The sequence below is a fragment of the Sebastes fasciatus genome, chromosome 10 (assembly GCF_043250625.1).
Source record: "Sebastes fasciatus isolate fSebFas1 chromosome 10, fSebFas1.pri, whole genome shotgun sequence".
NCBI lineage: Eukaryota > Metazoa > Chordata > Actinopteri > Perciformes > Sebastidae > Sebastes > Sebastes fasciatus.
Genome location: NC_133804.1, coordinates 22,198,078 through 22,223,808, shown reverse-complemented (window position 1 = coordinate 22,223,808; position 25,731 = coordinate 22,198,078). Strand labels below are relative to the sequence as shown.

Here is a 25,731-nt window from a genome sequence, read left to right as displayed (position 1 = left end):
GGGTTATAGAAAATAAAAGGCTGCAATTACAGGATAGTGCATGTCCCGGTGTGCTGAATACCGTCAGTGAGGGTTAAAAGAAAGGCGTAGATGAGGCAGGCTGTTTTACCCAGATTTTAGTCCCTTTGTCTATTTGGCAGCTCAACATCTCATGCCAACACAGAGGTGATCGGTGTAATTAATCAGAGAGAATGCACATTGTACTTGGAGTTCTGCCCGTTTTCACATCTGTGCACACCTGGCCTTCAGCCTAACAGAATCCAACCTGCAGCAACAATGACATGTGACAGTCAAACATGGATAAGTTGAAACTGTCTGTCAGCCGCTGACATTTTTATGTTCTTGACAGTTTTATGTTTCTGTCAACAGATTATTTTCCCCCTAAATCCTCAACTTCTTCCCAGGCCTTTTGCAGTAAATCCATCTGCATAAATATGGGTGGGCCACATTTTTTTAACTTTTCAAAACTGACAATTAGACAGTGTTTGGCCAGGTGTGCTGAGGTAAAAAACATGGCAGGGTGTGAAGTTTTCTATCAAGCTGTATTTCTGTATTTCTGTCTGAAACGCTCCGTTTTAGTGCCTGTCTCTTTAATCCCCCATCCAGAAAAAGCCCAGTGTGCTCTGATTGGCTTGTGAGAAAGAACATGGTGCACCTTTGCAGAGATAGTTCTCACGCCGTGGGCGGTATACAGTGTATTCTAATGTGCCTGCATGTGACATAGGAAGGGGAGCCAAATCTGAATGACTTGTTGAATCACATATTTTCCTATCTAGGCAGCCCACAACAAACTGACTGGGTTGTCTTATTTCACAGTTTGTGAAAAACAAAAGAGGTTTGCGTTGATGCTGCAATTGAGTGCTGCAGGTATGACGTATCTTTGTAGGCCACCCCGGAACTTAGCATCACCCTGGTTCATTCGACAATAAGCTAATGGGATTGTTCCATCGGGTTTTGATTATTGCAGAAAATAATCTCTGTGGCAAACACAAGGCTGTAAAGGCAGCGTGATGATGTTAAGTAGTCTCATTTAGCCACTTGTTAGCAACCGTCCTTTTTAAGACACACAAAAGCTTCAAAATTCACAAGTTGGGTATTTACTGATGTATTTTATATTGCAGAACAAAGCGTTAAAATCTCTCAGTCATTTCTAGGTTTTAGGACTCATTCCTGCACCACTCTATAGCATCAGTAATATCAGAACTGGAGAGCATTTCTTTGTCAGTATTTCATTAGTATTTTCCATGTCATGATTTGTTGATCTGGTTTAAGTTAGCCTGTGATGGACAGTGATTGACTGATGGTGAATGAAGTGCCTGCGCTTTTCTAAGCAGTTTCCAGTGACGGCTTCTCAGATGGTTCTGTGTAAAAAAACATCTGGTGCGTCAGGTTAAGTATATAACCCCGTTGTGATCCTTGTTAAAGAACCTGATGTTCCTCCTTTCAGAAGCTGAGGAGCGTCAGATTCTCATAAAACCAAAATCATTTCACTACAGCAATAAACATGGGTTATTTCCTCAGTCCTTGCCTTTGTGTGAAAGGGAATAAACACATACACACACACACTCTCATCTCTGTGTTATCCACACACTCCTCCACCTGACCCCTGTTATTATGCAGCCAGCAGCATTAGCAGCCCTCCTGTGTAAGCCAGTGTGTCTCTGCTCTCCCTATTAGAGCTAATAGCCGCCCTAAAACACTTCACTTGGTTTATTTAGATTAAATGAGACAAGATCAAAAGCCCAACTGGGAAATTGACTCACAGCCGCAGGAAAAAAAGAGATAAGACGGAGCGAAATACATCAACATACAGCAAAGTTAGGGCTTTTAAACAAAAAGTGTCTTAATTAAAAAAATGATAAATAATATATTTATGAATCAGTATAGATCCGGTTTTATTAAGGTAATACCTCTGGTGGTATTTTATGAAAGTCCAAAACATCTTTGTGAATATTATTATGATGCCATAGATGAGGTAATTTTCCAGTAAATACCAATAACTAACATTTCTCATAAAAAGACCATCAATACATTCTGCAAGGAGTTCTGTAGTTTATCTTTAAATGTGTGCACAACAAGAGTAGAACACATAATAATAATGTTTATACATACATAAGTGTCCCTGGCAGGTTATTGTGTCAGTCTGAAGTGAGGAAACAGCTGCAGACACACAAAAAGACTCCCAACAAACAGCTGTACAGCAGACAAATGTGTCTTAATAACCTGTTGAACCACATAGTGTATATCCTGTATCAGAAACAAACACATGTTAGTGGTGCAGACAAACACTGATTCATCAAACCGCCAGTCTGGTGCAGGTGATGAGTGGTCGGCCCGTGGGTTTTGGGCCGGACTACAGAGGGCTAGCCCTACAAACGCAAAAGTCTGTCACTGAGTCATTGACTGAGTGATGAAATTACACAATTGGTCGTCTGAGTGTGGAGTTTCCTCATTGGCTGTTGCGCTTTCAAAATGAAAAGGTGGGAATAGTCCTTTATGCAAATGAGTCCGTCCAGCACGACGTGTCCAGACGAAGCTGTGAAACTATGTGATCTAGCTCTAAAATGAAACGAGATTGAGCAGTGGCATCGCCTATTTCTCATTTAAAATGTTTTCAGAAGTAGATTTTGCTGGATTGTTTAGACGAAATAACCGAACGTTTACGAGCAGGCCGCCAGGTTGTTTCCTGTTTGAAACTGCGAGCAGAAAACCAATCAGATGCATTCAACGACAGGGTACGTTACCGCTTGAACGGCCAGTTGAGTGAAGCAGCGCAACCCCTAGTGTCCTCGCCAGAACTGGTGGACATGTACTGTTGGATTTAACATTATAGACATGACCACTGACTATTTGTGTAACAATTTAGCCACAAACCAAGTCTTTTTTATTTAGTTTAGATTATTATATTTCTTTATTTTAATGTTATTAATAACATTTGTTTGTTCATCTCTTTTGTTGATGATGATTTCTTCCTTTTGTGGATTTGCACAGTCAAACAAAACACCATGAGTAAAAATATCTTAATGAGATTCAAAGTCATTTGCCAAGTTTTAGTGTTTGACAGCAGAAAACTGGTGTACTGCTCTGAAGAGACTGACATACACACTCTCTAGACAAACAGCACAGGTGGATAAACTTTAAGGTAGACGTACACAAACACACACACAAATATACCAGCAACAACAACAGCAGCAGAAACAACATCCATAAACCAACATGTGTTTGTTCAGCTCTGAGACACATGAACACACCTACAACAACAGCAGCAGTAAAACTCCTAACTGTCTGTGTTTGTTTGTTTGTTTAGGTGTAATTAGCACTCTTACTTCCCAGGACTGAGACCCTCACACACTAACCACATTGATCTTTTATTTGCAGGTGTTATCAGCACTCTCTCAGCCTTGGATCGGGAGGATAAACCAGAGCACAGTATCGAGGTGAGACTCTTATAAACAACATTTTCACTTTCCCCTCAGATAGATGCTGAGACGGGAAAAACAAACGGTGTTCTGAGGTGTGTCGGAGGTTCCAATAAATCCATGACAGTATAACATGTCCTACAGGCTGTTAAAAAAGGCAAACTGTTTTACATACTGCATTTTAGAGTTAAAACTGGTCACTTCAAGGCACTTCAAGGAAAAAGCTTCCTTTAAAATGAAGATAAGGGGCTATTTTGTTGTTCCAGATTAATCCAGATTAACAGATAACAAATTAATCAACAATGAAAATAATCGTTAATTGCAGCTCTAGTTTTTTTTATTGAATATATGGTTTAATCTAGCTTTAAAATAATATAATTATTGTGGTTTTAACCCTCTGTCTTCTTAATTCTCAGGTAATCGTTTCAGATAACGGATCTCCGTCTCTGCGCTCCACCGCCACCGTCGTGATCCGAATTCTAGACGCCAACGACAACCGACCAAAGTTCACCGACAAACTTTTCCACGTCAAGCTACCGGAACAGCGCCAGCAGGCGGGTAAACAGGAAGTCTGCAGGATGGTGGCCCGTGACGACGACGAGGGCTCGAACGCCGTGGTGACCTACAAGCTCCAAGACAACAGGGACGAGGGTTTTGAGATCGATGCGGTGACGGGTGTGGTGACATCGCACGGTGATTTCTGGCATGGAAACTACAGCATTCTCACGGTAGGTGTCACAACTTCATTCACAGTTGTCAGTCATCTGGTTTACCCACATGGAAACGAAAACGTGTCTCGTGTCTTTCACCAAGAGTGATGAAGAGTTTGTATTACAACAGGCTTGAGGTAAATACTTTCTCTAAAGAGATGTGCTTCAGTTACGTGTCTCTGTAGGAGGTGTGGAGACTTTAAAGCCCACCAGCTCTGCTAAAGAGGCTTAATTACCCGTGCTTAACGGCACTTCACAAACACCTGCTCTGAAATCAATGAGTGGTCTCAGTCCTTGTCATCACGCTGCATTGTAGAGGTTCATCAGCAGCAGGAAACCTCTGAAACATCAAAACTGTTTTCTTTCCTCTTCCGTTGACATACAGATCAACCGCTAAGAGTTTGTTTCTCTCGATGTTGAGCACCTTCACAGAAAACTAAAAGATGAGACGGGTGTTATTTTGTGTTTTTCTTATCGTTAACAAATTTGACAAAGAATAAAACCAACAATGTGTCAGACCGCCACTCTATACTTTACGACTTCCCTACCGTGTTTGTAGCACTCAGCCCCGAGCTCATTGGTACCAAGTGAGGATGTGCAGTAAGTCCTTGAAAATGACTAGTAGCATATACAAGGCTAAGTGTTCAAGGTAACACGGGGTGAGTAATTGATGTATAAAGGATAATTTTGTGGGTGCTCCTTTAAGGTCTCCATTATTGTCTCACTTTAGCTCTATTTTTGGTTAAACCCTCATTAAAATGTTAATTTAATTTCCAGATTAAAGCTACAGACCAGGGCAGCCCGTCACGCTCGTCCACGGCGAGACTCGACATCGAGTGGATCGCCCGCCCGCCGCCCTCTGCTGAGCCAATCACGTTCGATGAGCCCCCCTTCACCTTCGCCGTCATGGAAACGGAGCCTGTCACTCACATGGTGGGCATCATCATGACGGAGACGCATCGGCAGCGGTGGTTTGACATCATAGGTGAGGGGAAACAAACACACACACACACACACACTGTGGTATTGATCTGCAGCTGTTTGCCTCGGACAGAATGAACTTCAAGATAAAAAACAAGCATCACACAAATGAGGGTAATGATCTCTAAAAGAAGACAAAGGAGGAAGTAAAAAAACGATTCATTTTTATTTCCACAAAACACTCAATCTGACAAGAAAGGGCAGAAAACGAAAGACAAAACGCAGCCGGATCAGAGCTCAGTGATCACTGTGTAATGACCTTACTAAACTCCTGCAGCCGCGGCACAAAGCGCAACATATTATTATTATTATATCTGACATCCACCTTATTGCCACTTACGCCAAAGTGCTGACTTGTGGAGCACCGTTTCTCACCGGAGAACACACACAGGTTACAGACAAATAACTTGTCTCCTGTTTCTATAGAGGCTCATATAGATGGATGATCCGTGAAATTCAGTGTTTCGAAAACTTGTTTTGTGATGAAGTGCTGTGATTTATTTCACTTTTTCCTAAATCAGTCTCTTTAGTTGTTTCCCAGAATAGTTTTCGTCAGCTTGCCAGAACTCGTGTGACTTTCGGCTGTTGGGTTATAAATTATATGTGGAGGTGGAGGAAGTGAACTGCAACCGTACGAGCACAGCAAGAGTTTTCAGGCTAACGAAAGTGAGAACAGCATCCCAGATTGAATCCTAACCTCTTTAGTGGCTGCTTCATATTTTCTTTTTTCGCTCCTGTGGGTATAGAAGCGGATATTTCCACAGGATCTTTCCCTGAAAGCTTGCACTCTTTAATCCTGAGGGACTGACAGAAAGACATGATGCTTAGTGTTGATGTTTTCTATCGACTCAGAGCTCTCAAACTCCACTTGCAGTGCGGGAAATATTTGGGTGTGACACTAATGTACGAAAAAACTCCAAGCAGGGAGATATAGATTATGAGGACTCATTTTAAAGGATCACTATGCAATGTTTTGTTTTACGCAAGGAGGCTAAATAACGCTCCAAACTTGCTCTAAATTTTGTCGAGGAACAACTGGAATGGCCATTTTCAAAGGGGTCCCTTGACCTCTGACCTCAAGATATGTGAATGAAAATGGGTTCTATGGGTACCCACGAGTCTCCCCTTTACAGACATGCCCACTTTATGAAAAGCACATGCAGTTTGGGGCACGTCATAGTCAAGTCAGCACACTGACACACTGACAGCTGTTGTTGCCTGTTGGGCTTGAGTTTGCCATGTTATGATTTGAGCATATTTTTATGCTAAATGCAGTAGCTGTGAGGGTTTCTGGACAATATTTGTCATTGTTTTGTGTTGTTAATTAATTTACAATAATAATATATATACATACATGTGCATAAAGCAGCATATTTGTCCACTCCCATGTTGATAAGAGCAATAAATACTTGACAAATCTCCTTTTAAGGTACATTTTGAACAGATAAAAAATGTGTGATTAATTTGCGATTAATACTATTAACTATGGACAATCATGTGATTAATCGTGTTTGAATATTTTAATTGATTGATAGCCCTACTAAGTATATTTATTCAATTACAATTTTGAGGTACTTGTACTCAACTTTATACTTCTACTCCACGACAAATCAAATATTGTACTTTTTACTAGTTGCTTTACAGATTCAGATTACTGCTACAAAATATAATCAACAAGTACATTATGATATTGTTATACTAGTAAGACTTTATACTTTTGATCACCACGGGAAAATTCACACATGGTTATGTTTGGACGAGCTCTTTTTCTTGTTTGTAATTGTGTTTTTTAATTGTATTGGCTAAATCTGTGGTTGCCTTTCTGTGCTGCCTGGGAGAATCAGGTCAGGGCAAAAGAAGCCCAATCCTCCTGGCTGTGTACAGTGTCAGCTGGTTATCAATTTAACTATGCTAGATTATCAATTTACCTTACTTTTAGAAACAACATGAGACACACAACAAGAAACTCTCTCAACCAGCATTTGTGGTTGCTCTTTAGGCTACTCTCATATCCTGCCCCTGGAGCTGAAAAGCATACAAAAAGATGATAAAGAACAAACATGGTGACCAGCGATGGCAAAACATGAGTGACTTTGGTGTGGAAAGCTTTGAAGAGGTACAAAGGGCTTTGAAGGGGCTGGTGAAGCCGCATGTTTTCTGTCTGAGGTGATCATTTAATCCGTAGAGAAGGCACTCTGCGGCCATTGAAAGAAAATGACAGACAGGAGTTTTTGACGTGCCTTAGAGGTGGAATGTAAGGCTTAGCAGTAGATGGGTGTGACCGTTAGCTTTGACCGACCTCGTTCACCTTGAATACCCACGTATAACCTCACCGTCAACTAATACAGTCTACATGCACCCACATGCACATGGACACACAAAGACAAAACTAAGGAACTCGTAAACAGTCAAAAGATTATGTTTTCTGATGATTGTTTCTGCCAAATCTTCACAGTTTTGCTGTAGATTTTGTCATAATTTCCTCTTTGTTTATATTTTTGATTTGTGTTATATATTAAGTTGTGTATATAGTTACATATTCCATTTATAAATATGTATATATTACGTAATAACCAGTTAATTCATTGACGTCTGCTTCGCGGCCATCAAGGCTTTTTTGTGGTGTGTGAGAGAAGAACGATTAAAACTAGAAATCCTTAGCTAAATGTTGAGATGATAGATGGATAGACTCAACATAAATAGATGCAAACAAAAGATAGATAAATAATACAACCTTGCCACCACAGAAGCTTAAGTGTTCCTGGAGTGATGGATGAATAGAGAGAAAAAGGAGGAGGAGGAGAGGAAAAAAAGGTCTTGGTGTCAGCGGTATCAGCAGGACGGTTTTCTCTCTGTGAGGATAAATCAGCAGCGCTCCTCCTCTCATCACCTGCCAGATCACCACAGGAAAGACGACTGGCCATTCCTGCTCTTCCTCCTCTTCCCTTCTCTTCCTCCTCCTCTCTGGCTTCTCTCAGCCCCGAACACACACACCATTATGGAAATTAAAAGGCTTGACAATATTTTTATTTGAAGTGGAAATCATCTCCGTGACTCCGGACGTGTCGATGTCTCCTTCCCTTTGAGGCTCGCAGGAAAACACACGATGGTTTGCCAGGTCGTTTCCTGCCAGGCGGGGCAGCGTGTGCTGCAGAGAAAGACCGAGGTTCCTCCTGTTCAGTTTGCTGTGCCAAGCCCGATCTGTGCCAGAACCCAACAGAACAACAACAGACACTCTCTGCATCCCCGTGGGGACATTCAGTTGTCTCATAGCTGCTGACGCCGGATGTTACGTCTTGTGACATTTTTGTGTTACATTATGTCACAAAGCAGAGGAGTCCTGATCATACTGAGGAGTCCGGCAGTACGCTATCACACCAACTATAGTTCAAAAATATAGTTTTCAAACTTATTACTGCATGACAAAAAAACAGCTTTCTCCAAGAAAACTTTCATGCATCTATTATCTCTTTCATTTTTCCCTGACAACACCAATAACTATTACGCTGAAAGAAGTCTGATGCATTTACTCAATATCTTTATACATATAAATATATATTACTGAATTATCCAATATTTTCACTTCATTCACACAATCTACAACGGTGTATTAGAGCCATTGTAGGTAAAAAAAATAATTTTAAATTCTGAGCCAGGGGACGGGGGTAGTATTCTGAGAAAAAAACCTAAATTTCCAAGATTAAAGTCCGAAATCTACAAGAAAAAAACTCACAAATTTACAAGAAAAAAATTCAGATATTCTCTGAGATTATAAAGTCATAAATCTGCGAGAAAAAAATCACAAAAATTCTCTTATACTCATACTTGAGGTGCTATAGAACGTCTTTGCATAACTCTAAATAGATAATGTAAAAATGCTTATTTTTTCTTGTCTGTATGTACTCACAGATGTCCTCAACTCATATGTCAGTCATTGTCAGCAATTATTTATTTAATTTGTTCTGTTAGCAACACCAAAATCTAAGAAAAAAGACATTTCCTTCACTATTTAATTTATTTGGGACACAGGGAACATGTTTTATACTTCTGGGGAATATAATCCAAATAATGTTATTTCCCTATATTTATTTTATCAACACCTTATTTTGAAAACCACACATAGTCACATGTGTATCCTTCTGCTAAATTCGCCAAATCCATCGCTAGCTCTCATTGTGCTCAATCTTTATTTACCAACCATGAATGTCAATATGGTTGCATTACAATTTTCGCGTAAGCTGATTTGATGATGGAGATGAGAGTGACGGCTGGCTTGACTGCAGTGTGATGAGGTTGATCTAACCTTGTAAATTGAAGCGATGTGGTTTCTTGACAAAAGAAAATATTTATTATTAATTTTCTGAGTTTTTTTCTCGTAAATTTGTGACTTTAATCCCGTAATTGTGAGTTTTTTTCTCAGAATATTACCCCTACCCCGGCTCCGTAATTTTTAATATTTTTTTTACCTACAGTGGCGCTAGTACGCCGTCGTATGAATCTGTAGCTTTTGAATGTGTTTAGCAATGAGCATGTAGTTCACATCGGCTCCACTTTGGCACCTATTTTCTGAAGTTTTCTGAAGTTGCCACCATACAGGTACATGAAGAAGTAATTCATTTCCCCTTTTTTTATATACAATAGCTCCTATACCTTTGCAGTATATTTGCCTTGCAGTACAGTATGTGCTAAAAATGTAAAACCACAGTGCAAAAATACTCAATTGCAAGTCAAATTTTTCCATGTTGTTACTGGTCCGGGTGGTTCTACGTTTGACTATATCATACACAGTTGACTATTTGAATCTATAGCTATACATACTATTTTACGACATTATCTGTTTGCATGAAAACGCTTCATCTGCAAAGTAACCACACGGAAATATAGCAGAGTAGAAGTATGACGTCTCATGGAATTTAAATAGTAAAGTATAATATTTGTACAGTTGTGCAATAGTTGAGTAAACGTGTTATGTTTTGCGGTAGCTCTGACAGCTCTGTGTTCAATCAGAGCTGAAGTGTTTGTTGTCTGTTGGATAATTGTGCAGCGTTTTCCTCTATGTGTGGTCTGCCAACATGACTCAGTAATTATCACTGATGGCCTGTCAACCGTCAGATCAACCTCTTCTCTTCTCTTTGTATTTTTAGTGGTGAGAAACATGATACTTCACCTATCGTTTTCATTTCCATTTCGATAGCTACATGATGAGACTCAGGATCGGCCACTGTATTTCAAATTTATGTTATTCCACCCCAGTCTGCTCCACAGTCGTGTATCACTGACCCTCATCTTGTTGGCAGATGAGGGAATGTTGTTGTGTCACAGGACTCCTGTCCCATGCAGATATGATCGGGCAGTTATCGCTCCGCTTTTACCTTCCTCCTCTCCAGCAGCAGAACCCAGATGCCTATCGAGCCTCTCTGGCCTTGAAATAACTCAGAGGGACAAATGAAGACTTCTCTCGCTGTCAAAATAACTCAAACAACTCCTGTGAATCTGCACAAAAAACAACACGCTGTTTTTAGAGCCAAGAGGAAAAACAAATTTCTAACGTCAGGATATCAAAGAGCAGGCGAGTCTGCTGTTTGTGGATGGATGCAGCGTCCCTACGGACTCACTGGACTGTGATCTGTGTGCTGGAGCCGGTCCCAGCTGGATGGGATGTAGTCGGGATGAGGGTCAGCACCTGCGGGTCCGAGGCCGTGGCTCGCTGCTGGCGGGCGGGGTTTGTCCCCTGCAGGGGAGGGTTGAGCATCTGCTCTGAGTGATTCAGGCGTCTCTGTGTCTGAATCCGGCAGGGACACAATGGGAATGAAAAATTGCTTGCGTGAAAACAATTCTGTCCCTTTCATTTAAGGATTAGAGAGCAATGTAAAGGAATAGTTCATTTTGGGAAATACACTTCTTTTCTAGAGTTAAATGAGAGTATTGATACCACTTTATACCACATTGTGAAAGTGAATCATAACGTTGTGAGTTGAATCAAAAACACATTAGGTTTAGGCAACAAAACTACTTGGTTAGGTTTGGGAAAACATCGTGGTTCAGTGAAGGCACGCAAGTTACGTAACAAACGTACGGTTTCACACGGGACTCGAACAGCGGTCTCCTTGGTGTAAGTCCTGTTTCTTTCACCCATCCATCATACCTGACTGCCACCCCAGGTGGACTTTGTCGCTCTTTATGCTAAGTCACTTGACCTTTTCCTTCGCTCCTGTCATAATTATTACGGCCACTAGAGGTCAGCGTCTTCTTCTTGTATTCGTATCAGTGATCTAATGTGAATAGATGATAATGGCCTTCTTCCAAAATGCCAAATTTGAGGCTTCAAAACTGTAGTCCACAAACCAGTGAGTGCCGTAACGGCCTTCTGAACCTACTAGTAGATATAGCAGTCCCCTTCTAACCCATATATATGAGGCTGATAACTGATAATTGTTGATTTTGGTATTTGTAGGGAATTTTGCTTGATGACTGCCTTGAGGAAAGGTCAGGGTGTCACCTAAATCATTAGTATTTAATTCGGGCTGTCAAAGTTTACGCGATAATGCGTTAACGCAAATTTGTTTTTACCACACTAATTTCTTTAGTGCATTAACGCTACTTGTGATTTTTAGGTTGTAGCGGGCTCAGCTTTTAAGCTACCACTTTCACACTTCTCCGGTAAATATACAGCTATAGCCAGTTATCTTAGCTTTGCAAAAACAGCGGAAACGGGGAGAAACAGTTAGCCTGGCTTCATCCAAAGGTAACAAAATCTGCCAACCAGCACGTCTAAGCTCATTAATTAACACGTTATATCCAGTTCATTTAATCCATACAATACCGTCACATGTAAGAAGCTCAAATCAGAGAAAGACATTTTTTTCTAAATGAATGACAAACAATTATCAACATGTGTGCGCCTATTCCATGAAGCTTTACCATTCACTGCACTTTAGTTGAAGTTATTGTAACTGTACTGCACAGATGGGGTGAAGAGAGAGACATTGTCAGAGGAAATAATCGATCGATCTTCATTTCTGACCCTCACCTATTACCTCAACCTTTGAGCAGTGATTCGAAGAGTACAACTGCTGATCAAATCAGAGAGAAATGATGTCCTCTCAGCAGGAAAGTTGACCTGATTGACTTTTGTACAGGGTGAGGACAATATGCGTCTTCTGCTGAGCAGAGCTGTTGAGGCAAGTCAGATACCTGGAGGACACCCCGAGGTAGACACAGGACAAGTTGAGGAATTGAACCTCGTTGTGCCTTAAAGCAATTATTGGAAGAAGTTGCAGCAGGAAAGGACATCTGTTTCATGGTCATTTCCAACTTGCCCTGAAGGGAATGTCTGCTGTCTGCAAAGTTTGACCGAAGCATCTCTTGTTCAGAATGCTTTCTATTCAGTCATTTCATGTACTTATCCTCCATCGTGGAAAAAGGATTGAGAATAAGTCAGTCAAGTTTATTTGTATAACCAAGTGTAATATAAGCCTGAGTTTATACAATACTTGTGGTGCCAAAGGCTGCAGTGCTCATTATACCCTGCCATACAAAAGTGACAGAAAAAACAAACAACATGCTTTGTTCCTCTAGCAGCCAAAAAATATGATTTTTGTCCCGAGGCACTCATTTTAAATGTTAATAGCCAATTCAATGGGTGTTATGAGTGGTTATCACTACCATTCTAATGCTTCAGACGGGCCAAACTGCACCTACCATGTTGCGAATTGAAACTAAACAACTTTAGGTTTAGACAACAAAACTACTTGGTTAGGTTTAGGAAAAGATCGTGGTTTGGGTTAAAATACGTACGAAACTTGCCGTTAGTGAAGTTCGCAAGTTACGCAACAAAGTATGGTAAAATAAGTCAACGTTGACTTTTGGTTTCACACAGGATACCAACAGCAGTTTCCTGTGTGAAAGTCTTGTGTTTGTTTGTCCCATCCATTGCCGCTGACCGCCGGCAGACTTTGTCGCTCTTCATACTACGTCACCTGAATTTCCACTTTGCTCCTGTCATAATTAGTACAGCCACTAGAGGTCGGTGTCGTCTCCTTGTATTCGTATCAGTGATCAACCAAGTGGGCTATCTTGTGATTGACAGGTCGCTACCACAGCGTTGTACGGTCTGGGAGTTGGCCATGTTTTCATCTTAGGACTTTAACTCTTTCACTGTGTGTTTTCAGTTCATCAAAGTTAATTAAAACTTTTTTGGTCGCCTAAAAATGTCTTATTCAGCATTAGGTTGTACTTAGCTCCACCCGCTCTTGTCACTTCTGGTTTCAAAAAACCAAGATGGCAACGGACAAAATGTTGAACTCAAGGCTTCAAAACCGTAGTCCACAAACCAATGGGTGATGTCACGGTGACTGTGAACTGTTGATTTTGGTATTTGTAGGGTATTTGGCTTGATGGTTGGAGTGGTTGAAAGGTCAGAGTCACCTAAATCATTAGGATTTAACATTTAAGAACCAGTGAAATCCACAGTAACTTAAGTATCAGTCAGGTGTTTTTTAGATACCTTGCTCTAGAGAAAAGTGCGTAGTTATATCATCATTTGTGCAAATTTGACTATTGAAGCTTTTGTTCAGTATGTGTTTATTCGTCCCCCAAACCAAGGACTATGGTTCTTTCTTTTCTCTCCCATCTCTTATCGACTTTGTATGCAATTGTGCCACCTTTTAAAATTTGTTTTTCGTCCAGTATTCACACTCTTTTTAGTTCTGTTTTGCTCTCCACCAACTCTTCCACTTCCTTCACCAGCTAGTCTCTAACTGTGTCTGTTTGGTGCTCAGCAGGTAGCATACAGCTGGTTTATCACAGCTTGTTTGCTGAAAACTGCTGCTTGAAACGAGAAAATAGTTCTTAGCCCTTCTGCTCTGCATGTGATGTCCACCTATATATATTACCATATATATTAAGCTACATATAAGCAAGTACCGAGGGGAAAGTCAAGCATGATGGGCTCCAGGCCTCTCAGCTGGCTTTGTTGCCACCGTGGACCTGAAAACATCCAGAAGATGGATGGAAGAATGGATTGATAAAAACATCCTGAATGGAAGATCTTTTTTTTCGTGCATGGCTGGCTCCAGAGGGAATAGAACCTCCAACCATGGCAGGAATATCATATCTTCCAGGAAATGATCAGTAAGGTGAAAAATTGCTTTCCCAGTACATCGTCCTCTCTGTGTGCTGAGTCGTCCGCCGGCGATGAGCAATGCTGCGTCCGATGCAGTCGTGTTTGTTTTCATGAAAGGCTTCCTGGTTGCTGGCGTGTGTCTTACAGGAAGTCAATCCAGGGATTTGGAAATCTAAATCAGTTAAACAGAGCTGTCAATGTGGCTGCTTAGTCTGCAGTGTTTCAGCTCAGTCATTAGGGCGTAACGGACGGAAATGGACCTCTCGATGACCCAATTATCTATCGATCAACAACAAACAGAGAGTGTGTTTGTGTACAAGGAAAGGGAAGAGGGAAATTAGAGAAATGTAGAAGTGCTTTATTCCACTCTTCTTTTCACATAAATGCAAAAATGATACGTGATTTAAATTAAAATGAAGTGCAGCCTCAACCATCACGTAATACAAACAAATAGAGGTACAAAAGCATATGTGTGTGTGTGTGTGTGTGTGTGTGTGTGTGTGTTTAGCCCTTCGCAAGGTGGATATCTTAATAAACACCATCTGGTCCGAGCAGGCATGAGGTTTACCTTTCTCACGTACGTACAAACAACCTGCTGAGAGAGAAGAAAGTCATGAAGCAAGGAAAATCAAGGGGGTGCAGGATAAAGAGCGAAAAGAGGAAGAAGGAGGGAAGGAAAGAAAGAAAAGGAAAAGAGGATAGAGGAAGCAAATGAGTGAAAAAAAAGAGAAACAGACGGGCGGAGTGCATCGGGTTTAAAACGGTATGTTTCAGGAGAGAAGAAAAACAATCAGTCGGTAAATAATCAGATGGATAAATGATAGAACATGACTATGAGTACACTGATGCATATAAAAGTACTAATCCCATCCCACATTTGAACACCTGGCTTTTTTAATTTAATTGGCAGCAACAAGGTCAGTTTTTCAATTCAGGATTTAAAGGGATATGAAGTTTTCATTATGAAGTGTGGTGTTTCTCACCAGGATGCTTTGTATGTGCCCTTAACTTCTAAAAAACATATCGATTAAATTTCCTATTTAAGAGCCCCACTGATATATATCAGTATCAGACTTTATGTTGGTCAATAAGTAGCAAGAAAGTGCAGCAATGTCAAAGATATGTTCGAGGTAAATTAGAAACATTGTCTCCATTACATAGTTTGTCCACCAGAGAGATCTGACAAGGTTATTTTTCAAATGTAAAATGTAAAAATAAACACATTTAAGGGATCCTTACAGTGGCCTCTGGGTCTGAAAAGTGAAGCCAATGCTGAAGTGCCTTGAAGTTGCATTCTTTCTAATAGCCAGCAGGGGGCGACTCCTCTGGTTGCAAAAAGAAGTCTGATTGTATAGAAGTCTATGAGAAAATGAGCCTACTTCTCACTTGATTTATTACCTCAGTTAACATTATAAACATGAGTTTATGATCTCAATCACTAGTTTCAAGTCTTCTTCAATACAGCGTGATGTTCATTTGGTAAATTATGGTCCCATTTAGAGTCAAATAGACCATAAAGCAGGGGATGCTTTAGGGCGTGGCTACCTTGTGATTGACAGGTTGCTACCACGGCGTTGTCTGGTCTGGGAGTTGTCCGTGTTTTCGTTTTAGAACTTTAACCCTTTCACAACGTGTTTTCAGTTCATGAAAGTTAATTGGAACATTTTGGTTTTTGGTCTTATTCAGCATTCGGTTGTAGCTCCACCGTCTCGTGTCACTTCTGGTTGCAAAAAAACAAGATGGCGACGGCCAAAAAGCCAAATTCCAGGCTTCAAACATTAGTCCACAAACCAATGGGTGACGTCACAGTGACTACGTCCTCTTTCTATATACAGTCTATGTATCCTTATCAACAATATTTGTTTATGTTATTGCATATTTATGTTAAAAAAAAGAAAGAAAACATCATATATATATATATATATATATACTGTATATATTTCAGTATCAGTTTCAAACATCTAGTCTCAATCGGGCTAACTTCCCAGTCCTGTGTTACATTTGCAAAGTTTTATTTTCATGCTTTTAAAGTGAGTTGTTTGCATTGACTTATAGTTTTCTTCTCCTCTTGTCTTTGGCACTTTTCTGCCTTTTTTTTATGGCACATTACTGCCATGACTATGCATCACTGCTCTGTGAAGTTGGCAGAAATGTGTATTACATTCTCCCAGTAAAAACAACATGAGGACCAACTCATTAAAATATTAGTGTTCACCAACTCCACAGTTCATCTTAAAGTCTGGATAACGCACACTGTTCGTGTCCAATTGTGTCCAATCAACCAATCACATTTACTCATTAATTCATGATTATCATCCCTGCACAATCTACTTCCACTGCTCTGGCAGCAGGACAGGATGGAGAAACAGGCAAGGTTAAACAAACTCTTAATACTCTTTTAAAGTCAGACAGACAAGTGATCAGATAGACGGTGTTGTTGCTGTTTTGGAGGGTGTGGGTGTCTCAGTTGGTTTCTCACCTCTGTCTGTAAATAAGAAGTCATCAACATGTCCTGTTGTGATGGATGGATCCATATGAAGGGAAGAAAAATCTATTCCTCTGTTTTTCTCTGTATTTTTTGTTCTATTTTAATTCAATAAGTCTAACAGTTTATCAGAAAACACTTTTTACCAAACTCCAGCAAAAGTTTTTACAGAACTCACATTTGCGAAAGTCAGTTTATACAATAAAGCCAGGAGGAGATTACCTTGCACGGCAGCTGGATTCTCGCAATGTCACGACTATCAGGAGAGAATCGTGGGATCACATGTCACACGAAAATCCACCTTGTCAGGCTTCAAGTTATGCGTTTGTGTCCGGACCAATCAGCGTCCTGTGAGGAGCTATGGGCGTGGGTTAGGTGTGTGATATGACACAGAGAGGCAACTGTTGGTTCTAAACAACAATGGCAGCTCCTGAAGAGGTTAGCGTAGCTGCAACAGCATCAGTTATATCAGAACTGGAGAGTATTTCTTCATTGAAAGAAGAGCAAAGAACAACACTGAAGGTTTTTTGTCGATGGAAAAGCTGTTTTCGCTCTTCTCCCGACTGGCTTCGGCAAGAGTTTGACTGACAGGTGGCTCATCCAATCACCTGCCAAGTATTTTTTTGAAAATGCCTGCCCTTTTCCAAACAGTTTCCAATGACGGCTTCTCAGATGTTTCTGTGAAACAAACCCATCTGGTGCGTCAGGTTTAACGATGACATGCTGCATTGAAAACATGCCCTGAACATTGCTTCATAATTAATGACATTAACAACATTTGTTACATGACGGTACATAATTGGCTGTATAACATAAAAGAACATGTAGTCAAAAGTGCCTTTTTCTCAAAGTTTCTTCAGAATGGGACTGGGGCTAACAGAGTTTGGGTCTTTCAAAGTTAGACAGTGGATCATAAATTACAGCGCCCCCCCTACAGGGAAATCACTGCAATTCTTTACATGCTGGAGGACGATGCCAAGATGCATCTTTCCTGCAACCAGTCAAAATCAGACCTGCAGAGTCTGACACACCATCTAAGATATTACATCTGACAGCTGGACACCCACATACTGTAGGAATAAACTTCTGAGTGTGTCTCTCCCTCACCTCTCTCTCTCTCTCTCTCTCTCTCTCTCTGTCAGGTGGCGATGAGGAAAAGGACTTTGATATACAGAGAAATACGGGAACCATCTCGATCGCCCGCCGGCTCGATGCAGCTCGACGCTCCAACTACAACATGACGGTGCGGGTCACCGATGGCCACCATAGCGCCACCACACAGGTTAGAAACACACACTGCAAAACTAAAGATTTACACACAAACATGCCTCATATTTGTAAAAAGTAAAAAAGTAAGCACTTGGGAAGGAAACCTGTTTATCTGACCTAGGAAATAAGGAAAGAATGGTCTGAAATTCCCTTTTATTTGAGGATTAAAACAAAAGTTTTTTCCCTCCACTTTCAGTATATTTAGATAGTCAAAAATAATTGATAGCTATAAGACAACGAGCAGCTCAGCTCACTTTTTGTAGAACTAGTGGGAAGTTGTTTTAGAAGTGAGAAGTGACCATAAAACACCATACTGTTGGTTTAAAGATAGAAGAAACCAAATCTCTGTCCTCTGAACACGCTATGTTATTTGTAAGTTGAACCCACTGAGCTGCACCAGCAACTTTAAACAAAAAAAAAACTGTATTTATGCCCTCAATCGAGTTTGAAAATCTCTGATTTAGAATCTAATCTTAAATCCTGCAGACAGCAGCGGCTCGGTGCTGCGTGTGAAGCAGCTTTGAACCGCCGCTTTCCATATTTAATGTTGTTCATTTTCTCAAACCCTGTGTGTTCCATCTCACAAACTGCAGGCCTACATCCGTGTGCTGGACATGAATGAGCATCGGCCCGTCTTCCTGAAGCCGCTGTACGAGGTGAGAGTCGAGGGGAGATCCAGTCCATTTGAGTAGTAGAGCTCACAGGAGACTTATTACAGCAGCAATACCCAAAAGGACATTCTTTACAGATAATTATAGGTTTGTCAGAGATGCAACCAGGTGTGAAAAGCAGCAGACCACGGTATGTCCTCTATAATAACAAGAATGAAAGTAATGAAAGGGATAATTTGGATGTTTCGAAGTGGTGTTGAGGTATTTATTCATAATCAGTGTATTACCTACAGTAGATGGAGTTTGGAGAAACGGACAGGAGTACCAGCACAGCTGCAAAGCAATGTACTGCTGTGGACGGGGGCAGCAGCAAAACGTATTTTAGACATCTAAAAAAATCAATATCTGTTTAAGTTTACGCTATATTTAGAATTTTATCAAAGTTTTACTTCGCCATCAGACAGCCCTTTCCAACGGGCAACTGAAGCCGTTATATCGCTCTCTTCAAAGCCACCAGACTCCATTCATGAAAACAGTAATTTTACCTCACAGAACACAAAGGTTGCTGGTCTACCACTGCCTCGATCGGTTAGTTTGTTTGTGTTATTGTGTGACTTTGGTGTTTTAAAGGGTTCAGGCTGCATTCACACTAGATTGGGTGGTGCAGTGCTTCAGGGTTTTGTGGGAGAGTCACTTTAACTCCATTGACTATTTTTGTCAACGGAGTCTGGTGGTTGTTAAAGCCTCTGACGGCCTCTACAAAGACTCAGTGGTCAATAAAATGTGCTAAAATAGTCAGTACATTGCTTTGCTCACATGCTGGTACTCCTGTCTGTTCGAACTTTTAAGGAATTTGATTCTTATGATTATAGAGGACAAACAGTATTTCTGCTGCTTTTCACACCTGGTTACATCTCTGACATACCCATAGTTATATGAAACAATCTGAACTATCCTTATAAGCATTAGCATGCTTTTCCAAAGGGTTTTATACAACAAAACTATCTAAGTTAACTAACTTTCCATCAAAGACCACACCAGTATTCCTAAAACTTTTTCTGCCATGTCCCCCAATGGAAGCTGAAAAATATGAATGCCCAAAGAAAGACACAAGAGACAAAGATGTCTTCCCCAAAAAGTGTAAGTCTCACTGAGATATGACTCTGAGTGTGTTTTATTATTTAAATTGTGGCAATTGGGCGCTAAGGGTTTTAAAGTACCTTAGGCCATGCTTTATTGATTTCTGTTCTGGTTTTTGAGAGTCTTTGTGGTAACCAGGAAGCTTTTAGAAAGATCTCTAAAGTCAGAGATCTTTTAGACATAACACTTTCAATTTAAATGTAGACACATGTTGAGGATTATTATCAACCTCTGCAGGCATTCTTTACTGTAATTATCAGGACATCCAACACACAGTGCATCACTGTTGTTTCCTTAATCACAGTAATCAACGCCCCCTCTGGTGCTGTCTCTGAAATTGTTGCTCTAACACAACATTTTCCTGTCCTCAAAATGTTTTCTGTTGTTAGTCGGACCACCTTTATGAATAAAAATTGTGTTCAAATTGAAACGTAAAAGTCCAGGTATTCGGTTTCCTATTTCATTTTTCAAACCCTGTTGTTTCCTGTGTTTGTTTTTCTTTTTCATTTCCTCCTGTGCGTGTTTTTAAGGTGAGGGTTCCTGAGGACACCTCCCCGTGGAAGGACATCCTACAGATCAGCGCGCGGGACGCCGACACCAACAGTAAGTTGGTGTACTCCATCCACAGCAGCCTACACCCAGACAGCACCAAGTTCTTCCATCTGGACCCAAAGAGTGGAGTCATGGTGATGACGGAGGAGCTCGACTATGAGACGATCTCCGTTCACACGCTCATCGTCATGGTAATCACACATTTATCTCAGTAGAGTGCAATAGAATCTAATGAAGTTCAACTTGACTTGACCTTAAACGAAACAAATTTAAAAGAAACAACTATCAAAAATGCATCTAAAAAGAGGGGTCTTTGCTCTTTCTCAGGTGCGTGACCAGGAGATCCCAGTGAAGAGGAACTTTGTGAAGGTCGTGGTTCACGTGGAGGACTGTAACGACCACTCGCCGGCTTTCCTCAGCCCCCGCTACGAGGCCAGCATCTCCAACCTGGCCCCTACGGGCTCCGAGATCATCCGGGTCAAGGCCCTGGACAAGGACATGGGCAGCAATGCCGACATCAGCTACTCTCTGAACTCCGGTGAGCAGCGAAGAGAACATCTTTTATTTATTTTGCTCCTTTTCAGCTTCACTCTGCTTTACAGTCATTCAGCTGCACATAAACACACCTGAGAGCTGCCCGCCATTTTCTAATATAGACCGCCGGGAGCTGCCCCGTACAAGCGCAGCCTTCAGATGTCGAGTACTTAGCTTAGAAGGTTCAAGGGCACAATGATGGTGCCTGAGGGAGGAAAGTGTTTCGGTGTTGCCTCCTCAGCCATGATTTTCTGTTTGGTTTAAGCCTTTAAACCTGCTGGTCTCTTGCTGATCATACATGATCAAAGCAGTTGACAGTGACCCCGACTGCTGCAGGAGAACACATTATGCAGCTGTTCAGTGTATTTTATACAGCAAAGAACATCCAATTTAAAAGCTAATACTGTCCAACCTTTAACACTTTTTCCCTTATAACTAGACAAAAATGAATAGGCCAATAGGGTAAGATGGATGTAACTGATCCCTGAGCAGTTTCTCTTGTTTAAATAACATAAGTACTTTCAAACCAGAAAGAATACTCACTGCAGGAGAATCAAGAAAATTATAATCTTTTTTATAATGCATTGTAATCTCTGTTATAATGCATATAATGATTTAGATTTTTACTTAAACAATGACAACTTAGAGTAACTTATAATCACATTATAATTAAAAAAAGTATAATGTATTACAACAATGGGAAATTAATATACTTTGATCCTTACAAAAAAAACTATTATTAAGTATTATGATACTTATGATAAAATGCTTTGTGTTATGATTATTGTTATAAATCAGTATGGATATTTATAACTTAGAATAGTGCTTATAAGTATAATCATACAGTGAATGTACAGTACAGTTCGTGGGCGTCATAGAAAGTGTTGCCAAAATAACATTTTAGGATGGAATAATGGATAAATGACCGTAATAATCACAAATATATTATTCATGCAAACCTGTTAGACAGTTAGGAGATGGATTCACTCACTGCATAAAACTCCTACAAGGAAAGCATAAAAGAAGCACCAACATTTCAGTTATAAATCTATAAAATGGATAAAAAAGGATTATTGCATTTTGTAGTGGTTAATTTGTGTAACGCATAATTTCCTTTCTCCCTGCAGGGAATATCGACAACATCTTCTCCATTGATCCGGAGCTGGGCTCTATCAGTGTGTCCAAACCTCTGGACCTTCAGCCTCAGGACCAGTTCCACCTGACAGTGAAGGCCACTGATCAGGGCTTCCCTCAGCGCAGCGACCTCTGCTCCGTCCACGTCCACATCCGCATCTCTGACCAAACCCCACCCGCCTTCCCCTCCGATGAATACCTAACAGAAATCAGTGAGTTAAGCACCCTCGGAGCACCAGTGGTCACCATCTCCGCCTCCAGCCCTGATGCAGTGCATTATGGGATAGAAAGTGGCAACTCAAATGGGACATTTCATATCAACCCATACACTGGGTTGATTTCAACCCAAAAGCACATTGATTTTGAGAACTGTGGCAGCTATAAGCTCAAAGTCGCAGCTTCCACCACGGCCGGAGCCTCGTCCAAGACCATCGTTGACATCTACGTGATCGACGAGAACGACAACGCTCCGGTTTTTCAGCAGCGGGACTACCTGGGGCAAATAAGCGAGTCAGCTCACATCAACAGCATGGTTATGGGAGAAAGAAACACGCCTCTGGTCATCCAGGCTTCAGATGCAGACAAAGATTCAAATTCTCTGCTGGTGTATCAGATCCTGGAACCGGAGGCCCTGGACGTCTTCAAGATCGACTCAAGTATGGGCACCATATCTTTAATCTCCCCGGTTGACTTTGAAGCCAAGGCTGAGTATCACTTCACCGTGCAGGTAAAGGACTCTGGGGAGCCATCGCTGTATGCAACAGAGCCTGCCAAGGTCACTGTCCGCGTCCTGGACCTGAATGACTGCCCGCCACAATTCACCACCCCAGTGTACGAGCCATCCATCATGTTCCCAGCTGTCAGGGATACAGAGGTGGTACGCGTCATGGCCCGTGACGCCGACTCGGCAGTCTCATACAGCATCACCGAGGGGAATCTTCACAATGCCTTTTCCGTTCACCCCAACACTGGGGTCATCACCGTGAACAATGTGTCCGAATTCAGACCATTTTACCATCTGGTTGTTAAAGCCTCTGACGGCCTCTACAAAGACTCAGCCTCCGTCAAAGTAAACGCAACAAACTTCACAGCCAGCGATCTTGGATTTGAGCAGAAAGTGTATTCAGCAAGCGTTACAGAAAACCTAAAGACAGTCAAAATGTTGGCGGCACTCAAAGCCACAGGTTGCTTTTTAAATGAACCTCTTTCATACTCTGTGGTAAACCCAGTGGGGAAATTTGTAATCTCCCAGACTTCAGGCGTTCTTGAAACAACTGGTATCCCTTTTGACCGAGAGGAACAAGATGTTTATGACGTAGTAGTGAAGGTAGAAGACATGCGGACGCCGCCAAGGACAGCCACCACCCAGATTAAGATTTTTATAGATGATGTTAATGACAACCCTCCACAGTTTCTAAACTTGCCTTTTTCAATGATGATTTCTGAAACTTCTGAACCAGGAGATGTTTTATATCAAGCGACCGCCATCGACCGAGATCTGGGAGAGAATGGGCGCATCGTGTACTCACTAGAGGAGGACTACGACCTCTTCAGGATAGATCCAGAAGTCGGCGACGTGTCCCTTCAAAGACCTCTTGACTTTGAAGCTCTGAATAAGTATATGTTGACAGTCTTGGCTACAGACGACGGCGAGGCCAGTCACAGCACGGCGGCACAGCTCAGCATTCAAGTGAGGAATCAAACCAATCCAGTTTTCCAGACCCTTCTGTATCCGCTAAAAGTCCCTGAAAACGTCCCCCCGTTTACCACCATCCTACACGTCCAGGCCAGGAATCCAGAGGGCTATCGGCTCATCTACAACCTCGAGGAGGAAAACGCCTCGCAACACTTTCACATTGATTTCAAAACTGGCGTGTTGACCGTCACCAACCCCCTCGACTACGAGAGCCAAACCATGCACGTGTTGACAGTTCGTGCCAGTGACTCTGTTACCGGAGCTTTCTCGGAGGCCTCCATTGAAATAGAAGTAGAGGATGTGAACGATAACGCGCCAGTTTTCTCAAAGCTGACGTACACTGTGACCATTGTTGAGGGGCTCCCGATCGACACCTCTGTGATACAACTCTCTGCCTCTGATAGGGACTCTGGCAGAAATAAAGATCTTACCTTCCAGATGGTGAAAACAGAGAAAAACGAGACTGATTTCTTTGAGATAGACCCTCATAGTGGGTTGATTGTCGCCAAACAGGTGCCGGACCATGAAAACACAAAACACTTTCATTTGAAAATCAAAGCTACTGACAATGGCACAGTTCCTCTTAGTAGTGAAGCCCACGTCTTCATAAATGTCACCGATGTCAACGACAACCCGCCAGACTTTGTGAGCTCCCAGTATGACGCCTCGCTGGATGAAATGGCAAAGTGTGGCCACATAGTCATCAAAATCCAAGCGTCAGATCCGGACACCGGGGACATGAATAACCTCAAGTATAAAATCCTCTCAGGGAACGGAGGCCGCTACTTCAACATCAACGAATCCTCAGGAATCATCTCTTTTTCTAACGTCTGTAAGAGGAACCTGGATCCGTACTACAACCTGACAGTGGCGGTGTCTGACGGAGTATTTCAGAACACAGCACCAGTCAATATTGACATGATAAACAGCAACAGGCACAGTCCGCACTTCAAGCAGAGCATCTACGAAGCAGAGCTGGCTGAAAATGCAGAGGCGGGAACTCGGGTGATCCGATTAGCGGCCATCGACCCCGATGACGGGCCTTATGGGAGTGTCGACTACACCATCATAAACAAACTCGCTGATGAGAAATTTTCCATCGACGCTGATGGGCAGATTGTGACGACGCAACCGTTGGACAGAGAGAACCCCACCCAGAGAGTCATCGCTATCAAAGTGATGGCTAAAGATGGTGGCGGAAAAGTGGCCTTTTGCACGGTCAAGATTATTCTCACAGACGAGAACGATAATGTTCCTCAGTTCAAAGCGTCAGAGTACCAGGTTTCAATACAGTCGACTGTTAATAAAGGCTCCCCAGTCATTCAAATCATGGCTTACGATGCAGATGACGGCAAAAATGCAGATGTCACCTACAGCGTCGACGAAGCCGAACAGGTGACTGAAGACATTATCGAGATCAACCCTTTCACCGGGGTCGTGAGTGTCAAAGAGAGTCTCGTTGGCATGGAGAACAAGATCTTCAACTTTAAAGTCAAAGCTCGAGATGGAAGCCTTCCTTTCTATAACTCCACCGTCCCCGTTCAGCTCAAAGTGGTTCCTCCTGAGGTTCCTCTTCCCAAGTTCTCAGAGCCTCTTTACACCTTCTCAGCTGCAGAGGACATCCCCACAGGGACGGAGGTCGGCTCAGTGAGGGCGGACTCCGACATGCCCCTCATTTACAGCCTGGTGAACGGGAACACTGTGGAGAGCAACAAGGACAAAGTGTTCAGTTTGGACAAAGAAAGTGGGACTCTGCTGTTGCAAAAGACCATCGATCACGAAAAGACCAAATGGTATCAGATCGATGTGATCGCTCGGGGGAACCACAATGGGACTGATGTTGCATCGCTGGTGTCGGTCAGCATCCAGGTCCAAGATGTGAATGATAACCAGCCGGTGTTTGATGCAAACCCATACAGGGCCTTCCTTGCTGAGAACATGCCTGCTGGAACCACCGTTATTCAGGTGAGAAAGGTTTTTTGTATTTACAACTAGCTGATACTGAGGACAAAACGAGTATAACGTGTCATTTCAATTTCTTTAAAATGCTTCAATTTGAAATACAAATTGACCAAA

The 25,731-nt window shown here is 41.8% G+C and overlaps 1 protein-coding gene across 1 annotated transcript in view; it reads left to right on the top strand.

Annotated features, from left to right (window-relative positions):
- Window positions 1-25,731, top strand: part of fat2 (FAT atypical cadherin 2) — a 115,726-nt gene that overhangs the window by 26,818 nt on the left and 63,177 nt on the right. The window contains exons 4-11 of the mRNA XM_074649000.1: window positions 3,379-3,437; window positions 3,836-4,147; window positions 4,907-5,114; window positions 17,862-18,001; window positions 18,582-18,644; window positions 20,270-20,482; window positions 20,619-20,829; window positions 21,953-25,620. Coding sequence (XP_074505101.1) covers window positions 3,379-3,437; window positions 3,836-4,147; window positions 4,907-5,114; window positions 17,862-18,001; window positions 18,582-18,644; window positions 20,270-20,482; window positions 20,619-20,829; window positions 21,953-25,620 — 4,874 coding nt within the window. The remainder of the gene's footprint in view (window positions 1-3,378; window positions 3,438-3,835; window positions 4,148-4,906; window positions 5,115-17,861; window positions 18,002-18,581; window positions 18,645-20,269; window positions 20,483-20,618; window positions 20,830-21,952; window positions 25,621-25,731) is intronic.